This window comes from Vanessa atalanta, chromosome 13 (assembly GCF_905147765.1).
Source record: "Vanessa atalanta chromosome 13, ilVanAtal1.2, whole genome shotgun sequence".
Lineage (NCBI taxonomy): Eukaryota > Metazoa > Arthropoda > Insecta > Lepidoptera > Nymphalidae > Vanessa > Vanessa atalanta.
This window is the reverse complement of record NC_061883.1, coordinates 4042176-4054183: the sequence shown is the minus strand read 5'-3', so window position 1 is coordinate 4054183 and position 12008 is coordinate 4042176. Positions and strand designations below refer to the sequence as shown.

Genomic DNA, 12008 nt, shown 5'->3' with positions numbered 1-12008 from the left:
TTTAAACATGATTACTAATTAATCGTGTCTGCATCGTCGTCTTGATTAGAATCTGGTTTATCCACAAAATAATAATACTTGACACGAACCAGAAAAAATTACCGTAGTAGCTCAGATGTGTATTAAGAAAGAGACAGCGAGTGTTAAATTGCATGAATTAGACTTTGCTCTGTCTATCCTTTTGATATTTTGATCCACTCAGAAATATTACCGTAGAAAAAATTACCGTAGTAGCTCAGATGTGTATTAAGAAAGAGACAGCGAGTGTTAAATTGCATGAATTAGACTTTACTCTGTCTATCCTTTTGATATTTTGATCACTCAGAAATATTAATTCGAGAAAACGGTGACTACAGCCACATCTGTTGGTGGTGCCAATGCCATCGAGTGGCCCATTTACCCATCCGCCCACTATTGCCATAAAAAAAGAATAGGTAGACACTTTTATTTGGTACAACTAATGTGATTTTTATGTCCAATCGAGCTCTAATAAAATTCCAATGTTGCAAAACAACAAAAGCAATTTTCGATGCGGATAGATTTAATAATGTTTCGTGTTCGCAAAATAATCTCGAACATTCTGAAATATTAACAAATTATCATATTATGTAGTTACCATCGCAGTGGTGTAAAAAAAAATGTATTAATATTAATCAATAAATGGATCAGCCAAATTTCAATCTTGTCTACCTATATTACATAAATATGAATGCTACGTTTTGACTTAAGACTACGCTCAATCGAAATGCCATGTTCCTTCCTGGAAATGAAGGAAATGGATCGAACGGGAGGGAAAATTTTCATTTACATACATTTCCTTTTATCGACGTATTTACTTACTAGTATAAATTTAGACATTTGTGCTTATAGGTTTATACATATACCTAAACCATATTAAAATTGCAAAAATATGTATCAACCTACAGTTTACAGATATACAATTCAGGCGTTTCACGTCAATAGTCAAAATTTAAAGCGAGAGAAACTGCGAAGATTAATAATTATATAATAATAATATATTAAAACCTTTTACACGCTGAATCTTCTGAAATAAAAATAACTTCTAATTTATTATTTTAATGATAGATATTATATGTAAAACCGATTAGATACGAAACCGTTTAGACCGGCTACATACCGGCATCTCACCAGTAAAATTTGGATTTCATCACGTGGTGTTATTTAGACACTTCGCAACAGATCTATTCGATTTTGGTTTGCTATGCGTCGTACAGCACATATATATTTTAAGTCCGATTTAAAATTATAACGTAAAATGAAAGTTTACATTAATATTGAAGTAATTTTTTTAGACTAATTTTAAACAATAATGAGGAGCAGTGTGTTCTACTCTTCCATTGATCTCCCATCATCACATCTACCAATATTTAATTTTGTAGACAACTTATCAGCAGTTTTATTTAAGCTACAGAAAATTATATATCATATTTTTAAATGCGGTAATGAAATATAATTTTCATCTAGAATATTCGCATTGTAAATTTTCATTGTTTTTTATCGATTTCGATTTCGGTTACTGAGATATTGTTGCCACTGTTAATTCACGTCGGCTCACGTTGGAACAGGTTGGTTCATATTGAATCGCATTTGTTTTTATTACGTAAACCAATTTTATTCATAGTCGCTACAATGTCTCTTCGCCACTTATCGTTGCTATAAATTTTCATGACAATTAGCCGTCGAGATAAATTACATCACTCATTGGCTGTTGGTTGAGGGACAATATTTGCTTTCCCCCTCCCATTTCCCCCTACAAACAGTCCTTTGTGCCGGTTGCAATGGAGCCATTATGGGTGCTTGTATTTACTCATTAATTACCTACATTTATGTAATAAATACGGTTATTGTATAAACGTGTATTATCGCATAAAGATCCACGTTAGAGGCAGCACTTTTTGAATTAATACAGAATATGTAATAAAAAAAAATTACTGTAATATAAAAACACAGCAAATTCTATTATTTATTACAATACTAAAATTACTGTAAACATAGAAAATTGTTCTAAGTAAAATGACAAAAAATATATTCCAAGAAATTGCTACCATTATAAAGAAATGTAAGTAACTTAAAAATCGCACCCCGACAAATTAACTTATAACTTTCTAAGTTTGCTTTTTTTAAGATGAAAGTAAAAAATCCACCTTGAGAATGGAATACGGATAGAAAATCAGTGCATTCTTCACTTGCTTTCTGTAAACGATTTTATCCCTAACTGACGGAGAGTTTAAAAAGTCTTACTTGCATTTTTTAATATACGATACACTTATTTACCACTAAATATTTCATTTCTCATTCGACTTCATACTAACTCCTTTAATGTTCAAGCTGTATTTACGTTTGTGGAATTCCTCTAAGAACAAGACGTGCACAATTACTAGCTTAGTTTAAGAAATTAATAAAGCAACACTATCTTACTCTCTAGCGTTGTATATTTCGCTAGTATTAAATTATTTACGTAAATTGTATGTAATCCATATTTTTAATATTATAAATGCTAAAGTAACTCTGTCTGTCTGTCTGTCTCGCTTTCACGCCAAAATTACTGGACCGATTTTAATGAAATTTGGTACACAAATAGTCTAGAGCCTGAGAAAGGACAAAGGCTACTTTTTATTTGGAAAAAGGGCTGTAAAGGGTTGAAAAGATAATTATATAATCAATTGATTATATAAGCAAGCAAACATTTTAATATTATCCAATACCCTGTACATTGTACAAGTTAGCATGATCTCTTTGATAGATGTAAATTTTTGTTATCGACATAACTTTGCAAAATATTCTTTTTTTAATTTAACGATTTTAAAAATTGTAAAAATGCTTAAAACTTAAGCATTTTTACAACTTGAGCCGAGATGGCCCAGTGGTTAGAACGCGTGCATCTTAACCGATGATTTCGGGTTCAAACCCAGGCAGGCACCACTGAAATTTCATGTGCTTAATTTGTGTTTATATTCATCTCGTGCTCGGCGGTGAAGGAAAACATCGTGAGGAAACCTGCATGTGTCTAATTTCAACGAAATTCTGCCACATGTGTATTCCGCCAACCCGCATTGGAGCAGCGTGGTGGAATATGCTCCAAACCTTCTCCTCAAAGGGAGAGGAGGCCTTTATCCCAGCAGTGGGACATTTACGGGCTGCTAATGCTAATACTAATGCTAATGCTTAAAACTTACATATAACACAAAAGTCTAAAAATTCAAGCGTTTTCCGAAAATTAAAAGTAAATGTAAAAGTAAAAGTGCAATTGTAAAAAAATATTGGCATGAAACAAAAAGCAATTTTAATTAATTATTCCTAACAGTTGCCATATTTGAAATAGAATTATAAATAAGGTGTTAGAATTGTATTTCATAAATTAGTCAAATATACAAACACGATAATTGTAATTGGATTTTTGGTTATTTCGTTGATTTACCGTGATGACGAAATGGCGTGACGTAAACACTTCACAGCGAATATAAATTAGCCATAAATTGGCTAATATTAAAAATTAGTAAAATTGAAGTATTTTATTAGCATTCGTATCAGATGGTGAAATAATTGAGCAATTTTTGTTTTTACAAAAGATATATATATTTTTTAAATGTTTTCTCGCCGACTTTCAAGAATCCACTTTTAATTTAATAATATTGTTATATCATAATTTAACTCAATTGACTCTATTGATAAAAGTTGACCTTTCGACGAATCTAAAGGTCATAAGTCATAACAGATTCTACAACTATCTAATGCCTCTTATGAAGTTTAGTATAAAATCATAAAGTGAATATTATTAATAAAAATACAGTTTAAGGATAAGAACTTTATTGCTCCATCACAAGATACGCGACTAGAGTTAACAAATATATGGCAGTGAATTTGTAATATTCTAAGTATTAAAATTAGTTCCTGGTGGCTTCAAGCTTTGCGTGTGCTGCATTGTATTCAATCGACCTAAGGATGTAGTCTGGGATTGGGTGGGCGACGGGTAAATGGCTTCCCTGTAAAATACAATACAATTAGCAAAATCTAATGTTTCAGAAATTACCATATTTTATAGAGACAATGAGATTCAAGCTTAAAACCATGATAAAAATATTTTTTGTATAATCCTGACATTATACAAAATATTTTTTCTATTATTTAAGACAGCAAAGTATTCCTAAAATCAATACAAAGGTCAAATTCAATAATATTGTAACACCATTGATTACTTTCCTACTTGTCATATATGGCATGTCACCTTTAGATCCCACGATGCCAATTTGAACGTTATAATGCATCGTTTGACCTAGACGGAATGCAGTGAGTACGTTTGCGTAAGACACGTGGGCTCTTCATTTGAATAAAGTAAATTAATATTTCTTAAGAATCAATCACTATTACATTCTAAGTTAATAATTAGTAGAGACATTTAAAGGTTTAATTTTAGTTTTTGATTTTGAAAGTTTTAATCCTAAAAATCACATAAATGAAAAGTTTTGAGCAAAATGTTGCATAAGATTGCCAAATGCTTACCTCGGGTTGGTATCCGTTCTCGTTGGCGACGTATTTCAGAGAGTAAACTTGTCCATCACTACCAGTGTAGGAGTTTGAGCCCTGGACTTCAAGAGCCTCGTCTTCCTGTAAGAATCAGATTACATTAAATAACGTATTCGATCAACTTTAGTAATTAACAATAATGTCGTAAAGAAATGACATTAATCTCTTTTCTTTTTAATAAGTTTCGTCTAAGAGTTTAGATGTTTTCCGATAATACAATTGTAGCAGATGAGAAATTAAATAAATTATGTCACAGCACGCGGTCGGGCAGTGTTAGTTGGAATTTATTGTAATTTAAATATACTTAAGAGTGACCTGACCTTAAGGAAAATATCAAGGTTGAACATTTTAATTTATGTACATATTTCGACTATAAGCTCATCTGCTTTGTAAATGTCTTTCGATTTAACCTTGGCTCGGTAGTGATTAGTAATTTATAACATTACACTTTTAAGAGGAGTTAAGATATTAGTGCAAATAACATGTTGCTTTACCTTGCCATATTTTATTGTAAAACGTAACTAAATTGAATAAACTTATTTTATTTGAATGAACCCTACATGAAATACATTTTTTTACATTGTGCATACGAGTTTACAAAAAATCTTCTGATAGGACGATAGTATTTGTAACAGGGAAAGTAAATATCAAACTCTAAGAAGTGTCTACAATCAGAAGTAGACTGTAATGGCCTAATATTAAATTTACTTACGCGACCAGGGTTCTTCACAATACCGCTCTCTTGGGCATTAATTCCATTGCTGGTTTGGAAAGAGTATTGGTATTGGTCGGGGAAGACATCAGCGTTCTGTTGGACAATTTCCGCAGCAGCTTCCCTGGTGAGGTGGGAAACATCAGCAGCGGCGACGGCCACGAGGGCTAGGATTGCAACAAAGGATTTCTGGAAAATATAAAAAATGCAAAAAATATTTAAAATATTTTTAATCCTTTATTTTAGTCGTATTTTACTTTTTCTTCTCAAATATTATTATATTGTCAGTGTTATATTATTAAATTATAATCAAAATAAAATAAAAAAAACAACATAAATTAATAAGTTATAACAATAAAAGATTATATTATTTATATCGATTAAAAATATATCATTAATTACATTGATGAAGACACAACTAAAAGGGTCAGAGAGTGACGGGTACATTTTTTTAGGATGCCACTGATGTTGACCTTGGGCTTATGCACTAATTATGTACAAAAAAATCGCTGTTATTTTATCATATTTCTAGGTAAATTAGTTCTAGCCCGCATTTTAATAATATTTATCGCAAAGGCACGTAAATAATATTTTAGGATAAATATTTTAGTTTGAAATTTCAACTCGTGCCTAATTGGATAGTCTGATTCACATAGTAACTTCTGAATCCTCACTCACCATGATGTGTGTCAAAGTTAGCAGACGATGTGTAACTGTGATTATAAAATTATCGTCACGCTTTTTATACTCGGTGGAATCACTTTATTATGGGTCTATGTATCGACATTTAAATTATTTTGCAACAAAGAAGCTCGGATATTCAATGTGATTTGAATTTTTTACAAGGTGAACATGAGTGTTAGTTTTTTATACAACACATGTGGTCAGTTCATAAAAATGGTAATATGTGATCAGATCATCTATAAAATTGGGAATAATATACTTATTTTTCTTATTGTTAAAATATTTTGGTAGCTATATTTTTATATGAAAATTATACTCCTTTACGTTTGTGCCACTGAATTCTTCCTAAACAGCAGGACAGGATATTGATGATATTTTTTGTAGTGTATGTTTGAGGGATGATATATATCCATCAGGGATCCAGATTTTTTTAACAAATGTATTTAAATCACCAGAATAAAGTTGGGACGAATAGCTGGTTGGAATAAATATATTTAGAAAAGCAAATGTGCCAGCTGGTGAAAGTCACGTCATGACGCATAAATCAGTCACTCATAGTGTCAATGCACCGCCTTTTTTAAGCTCAAAGCTATATTCCTTGTGAGTTATACACAGGCTCATGCATCCTTCGAACTGGGAACTAGCGAATTCAATATAGGTATTCTACCCAGGTAGGTGATTTTTATCTTTAGAAAATTCGTTTATTATTTACCCAATAAAATCACGGTTATCTCTCCGTCGTAATGAAATTTGGTAAGATCGCTTGGGCATATTAACGTGATCCGGACAATATCGGCTTGAACTTGAACAAAGCCCTACTTATCAAATATAAAAAACCATTTTATTCAGATACAGACGTAATTGTTTCTTTGCAGGAATAGCATTCATATCACTTTGTGTTTCATGGTCCCGTCCTTATATTTAAAATTATTATATTTACCGTATTACTTATGTTTAAAATATTAATAGATAATATAAATAACTAAAAAATATTTACAAAACGAAATCTATATATACTATGTATGTCTATAGGATACGCCTTGGTTCGGCCACACGCCTAAAATAGCTGCCATATTCATGTCATATTTGTTAATGTTAGTACATCCTAGAATCTCCTGGAGCAGGATTTTCAATTCTATGATAAAATTTCAACAATCATTTTATACCCAAAGGAATGTTTTCTTAAAGCTGACATCAAATATAAAAAAAAATATTATTTACAAAATGATTAAGATAATTAGGAAAAACTGCGTATGAGTATTCTATGATTGTCATAAAGGTGATTTTCCATATGCTTGATGCCAAAGCGTAAGTGCTGCGGGCTTGTCACTGATTCTTGTCAGTAGAATCTAGATGTGTTACCTGTGTTAGCTTTATACAATATAAATTTTAAAACGAACAGGTTGCTTGTAAGACGTGTTAAACTATATATATATATATATATATATATATATATATATATATTTAATTATAAAAGCGCTAGTAATGATATTATTATAGATTTTGATTTCAACAATGTTAAGCGAATACCCTAAGATAAATGATAGTCCATATGATAGTAATAACATATAATAATATATAACCTTGTCAAGAAATATTAAGTTACATCGAAATATTTAAGCTTGTTTCTTTGTTGCCTGTTTTAGACATATTTCGATACATTATAATTTTCAAGAATATACATCAAAATTACATATTCTACATAAATATTGTGATTTACAATATTACTTGACCACAAGGTTTTATCAATATCATATAATAATTATGATATATTAATGGCAATTCATAAGCAAATAATACTAGTCGTCCAATTTAATGGTTGAGCATGACCTTCACCTACAGACACTGATACTGTAAAAAATAAATATAGATCTTACCTCGCCAATATACCACCATCTGCGAGCCCATGCGTTATAACCTGTAATTAAACTGTATAACTTACCGTAAAATCAGATCACTGCAATAAGTGTATTCCTTAAGCACGTCTTGCTGGTAAGTAACATTTACAAGTAGCTAAAATTCTAATCATAACAAATCATAACATTATGAACAATGGACATACGATTACAAAAATAATTAGTATGTGGGGAGTACTCACGTACTAATGCAAGCACCCTTCAAGCGTTATACCTAATTAGTATAATTAAATAAATAAGCGATGTACATACTCAATCTATATTAGAAATATTGTTAGATTTTTCACAGATTGGTGGGAGGTGATTGGCTTTGTGCAAGCCCGTCTGGGTAGGTACCGCCCAATCATCAGATATCTACCGCCAAACAGCAGTATTATTGTGTTCCAGTTTGAAGGGTGAGTGAGCCAGTGTAACTACAGGCACAAGGGACGTAACATCTTAGTTTCCAAGGTCGGTGGCGCACTGGTGGTGTAAGGAATAATATTTCTTACACCGCCATTGTCTATGGGCGCTGGTGACCACTTATCATAAGTTGGACCGATATAATAAAAAAAAAAACCGATACACGTCCGTCCGTCCATCGGTTGCTATAATGCCGTATCAAGGGTTGTTTTCTGAGTAATAATCAACATTAACAGCTTAATAAAGTAATAATTTAAAATATAATGTCTTAAAAAGAACAATATATACACCGTTATTTTTCCATCTTATATTCGGTCTTGTTTTTCTTGTCCATGTTTTCCTCAACGACTTCGCCAATTGTGAACCGATTTTGATTAGAGTTTTTAAAAAGTTATAAATACACGGCGGTGAAGAACTGTGCTCAATCAAAATGTACACAAGTGAGACACCGGTGATTTGGTACCTAAATAAGTTTTACGAAATGGTGTTAATAATGAAATTATTGGTCAATACGAAACATTTTTTTATCATGGTTTTTTATATTATAATATACCATCATATAACATCTCCCTATTCGAATACGTTTGGTCTCAATCCCAAGATAAGATCATGGTTTAAGTTCTAACTGTCACGAGGGATACCAATTGTCAAATATATTGGCTATATAGTCTGACAGATTAATTTGTACTGCAATCTATTACAAGTCACGTCGTTATCTTGGTTACGTTCAACATACATCACCGAACTGCAAATTCACGATACACAATTGCTCTGCGAAAACTTGTTTATTATACTTATTTATGTAACCACTCTATTCATTAAAATATACTTATGTGAGGAAATTAAGATAACGCTTATTTTGTCACGTACCTTTGATTTGAGATAGACATTTTATATGGCACATGTATAATGTAAATGCGTAACCCACAATCAATTTAAAAAAACTGCGGTTTAATTTTGACAATTTGTTTATATAGCAATTAAAAAAGTATATCAGTACATTAATAATTAACATTGAAAACGTAATTAATATTTATTTTTTGTTAATATAAATCTGATTTTTTTTAGTACTACCAATTTTGACATCGGTCTTTTATTGCATTTCGTTATTCTTGTGGAATTATTTATCGAATGTTTTCAGGAAATACGTACGAGTAATGTTGTTTCATAACATGATACTATTAAACGCGCTGTGTAATTTTATCGTAAACATTAATAGGCTTAAAAATAATTGAAATTGCATTGGTCGTATTGAAATTTTCTCCTTTTGGTATTTAACATTAACATGATAGACATATCCATTTATTTTTAAATATATAAGTGCATATAATGGGGTACATATCATGTCCCAAAACTATCAGTCAGCCGCTTATTGATTAAAAAGTCAATTTGTGAATTATGAAATGAAATGAATGAAATATACTTTTTTGTATACAACAAACAACGCGAAACACACAGAAAATAAAAGTAAAATAAAATTAGTAAAATAAAAAAAGTAACGAAAAATAAATGTTGATTACGAGTGTTGTACAATGGGCGGACGTATGGTTAATTAGCCATCTCTTCCAGACAACCCAACTTATATTTATCGGCTTGATCAATTAGAAGGCCACTATTTTACTATCGTCATAACTTCTTTATCTTTTCACAGATAATGCAATCCTAAGTTCAATAATAATCGAAAGTTGAAAATGTTGTACTTGGAAATTTCTAGAATATTTACCTAATTATGACTGACTTATATGGATAACTTAGCTGTTTTTCACTTCTGATTTCGATTATAACGAAGTACTTTTCAGACGACAATTATGCCAGACAGCAAAATGAGCCTGAGTCATTATCTCGTAACATACACGTATTTAATACATATATGTATTTAATTTAAGTACCCCCAGCCTATATTTATCTTTAATTAGTATAGTTTCCAACTCATGAGCTAGACATTACCCTGTGATACAAAGGCCGGCTTTGGGTTCCGGGATCGTGTCTCGATGTCCTGGGATTCAGATTTTACAGTCACGGGTGCCGTGATATTTGTTCTAAAACTCGAGACGTGGTTGGAGATATGTTCATCAAAATCGTATCGTGATTATGTTATTTTAAAAAGGTCATAAATAGCGTGTTTGCTCTATATTTTTATTACCCTATACTGTCACTGATACTAAGAAAACTTTTCACAACCTAAAGCAAAACAATATAATTGTGAGTAAACTACTCGCATCATTTTAGCAGACTCTTAGATATGTTACAGTAGGTACTAGTATTAAATATAAGGAAGACTTTATTAAAAAAAAATGATTTATTGATTAACTATCACTGGCGTTAAAGGTTACTGGTTTTTTATTTTATTTTAATGATTTACAAATACTAAATCTTTTTAATAAATATAGATAAATAAAAAATACAGAATCATAATTTAGGTACTAAATATGAAATAGAACTAATATTTACGCCAACAATATACCACGAAGCTTAAATTTTTATTAATATTAGTATATCCTTCGTTCTTGTCATTACATCGACTAAATACATCTTATAAATTAGAGAAGGCCTATCTAAGTGTAACAAATTTGGTTTTTAATCATTGAAATTATCGATGATTTAGTCGCTGCCCCAAAAATTAAATTTTATAAGCTAAATACAAAACATATTCTTTCGCCTACAAAACATTTGACATATAAAATTTTATAGGTCAAATGTTTTGTATTGGAAATTGAAAAAAAATATCTGTATAAAAAAAAACCTCTGAAGAATAAAATAATTAATAGTAACTGATAAGCTGACAAAAATAATATTTACATATAGAAATATAAATTAAAAAAATATATATCACGACCATACTTAGTGCTTCTTTAGGGTTCGTTCGTAAGGTGTTAAGTAAATTTTCAACTCAAACTCAAATTTCTTTATTCAATATAGAAGCATTACACTGACTTATTGATAGTTAAATTAAACACTACCACCGGTTCGGAAAAGAAAATACCCTGACCTAAGAAGAACCGGCGAAAGCAACTTAGCGGGTATTTCTTTTTGTCAATTTTATTATTTACATACATTGAATATAAATATCGTTTCATTCCCAAGGTGTGCTATCAATCATAAGTTAAGTAATTGTATAGTAACATTTCGCACACAAGATTTAATAATTTTTTTAAATTTGGCAACAGAGGTATTATGAACTCTTTCTGGGATCTTGTTGTAGAACCGTATACATTGCCCCACAAAAGAGTTACTCTACGACTCTATGCTGTCGAGTAACAGGAGAAACAAGTTTGTGTTTGTTCCCATAGCATTGGTACAAACCAATGCTATGTGTAATTGCGTATCACATTTTCTCATAAAATCATTAATATTTTTCAACAGTTAATATCTTGATTTCTTTAAATTTATACCTTAATGATTCTTTAGCTCCTAGGTTATAGATTGCGCGAATATCCCTCATCTGTAGCACAAATGTAGTATGGATAGCGGCTGCGTTACCCCAAAGCATAACTTATCAATAACCGTAAAAAAAATCGGTTATGGATTGAAATTTTGAATAAAATATAAATCCTTAAACCATAATTAGATGAAGATGTAATCTTTGCAACCAAAAAACAAAACAATTATTATAAACTATAATCATCAAATAATATCAGCTATCAAAAAATTGGAGTTTGTCACACCACGATACCTTTTAAGTTTCCTTAGACACAGTAGATTTCCTCACGGCGTATCCCTTCACCGTTGAGTGCGAATTTAAACACTTA

At 30.9% G+C, this 12008-nt stretch overlaps 1 protein-coding gene across 1 annotated transcript; it reads right to left on the bottom strand.

The window, feature by feature from the left end:
- Positions 1-3811: 3811 nt before the first annotated feature.
- Positions 3812-6011, bottom strand: LOC125068395 (larval cuticle protein LCP-17-like). Its single transcript, XM_047677494.1, has 4 exons — positions 5936-6011; positions 5258-5446; positions 4522-4626; positions 3812-4004 (listed from the first exon to the last, which is right to left on the bottom strand). Exons 1-4 carry the CDS (start codon positions 5936-5938, stop codon positions 3906-3908), a joined length of 396 nt encoding a protein of 131 aa, XP_047533450.1. The 5' UTR covers positions 5939-6011; the 3' UTR covers positions 3812-3905.
- Positions 6012-12008: the final 5997 nt, after the last annotated feature.

Coding starts and splice junctions, on each gene's coding strand:
- LOC125068395 (XM_047677494.1), bottom strand. Junction 4,627..5,257: donor TTGTGAAGAACCCTGGTCGC/GTAAGTAAATTT, acceptor TGATTCTTACAG/GAAGACGAGGCTCTTGAAGT. Junction 4,005..4,521: donor AGAACGGATACCAACCCGAG/GTAAGCATTTGG, acceptor TGTATTTTACAG/GGAAGCCATTTACCCGTCGC.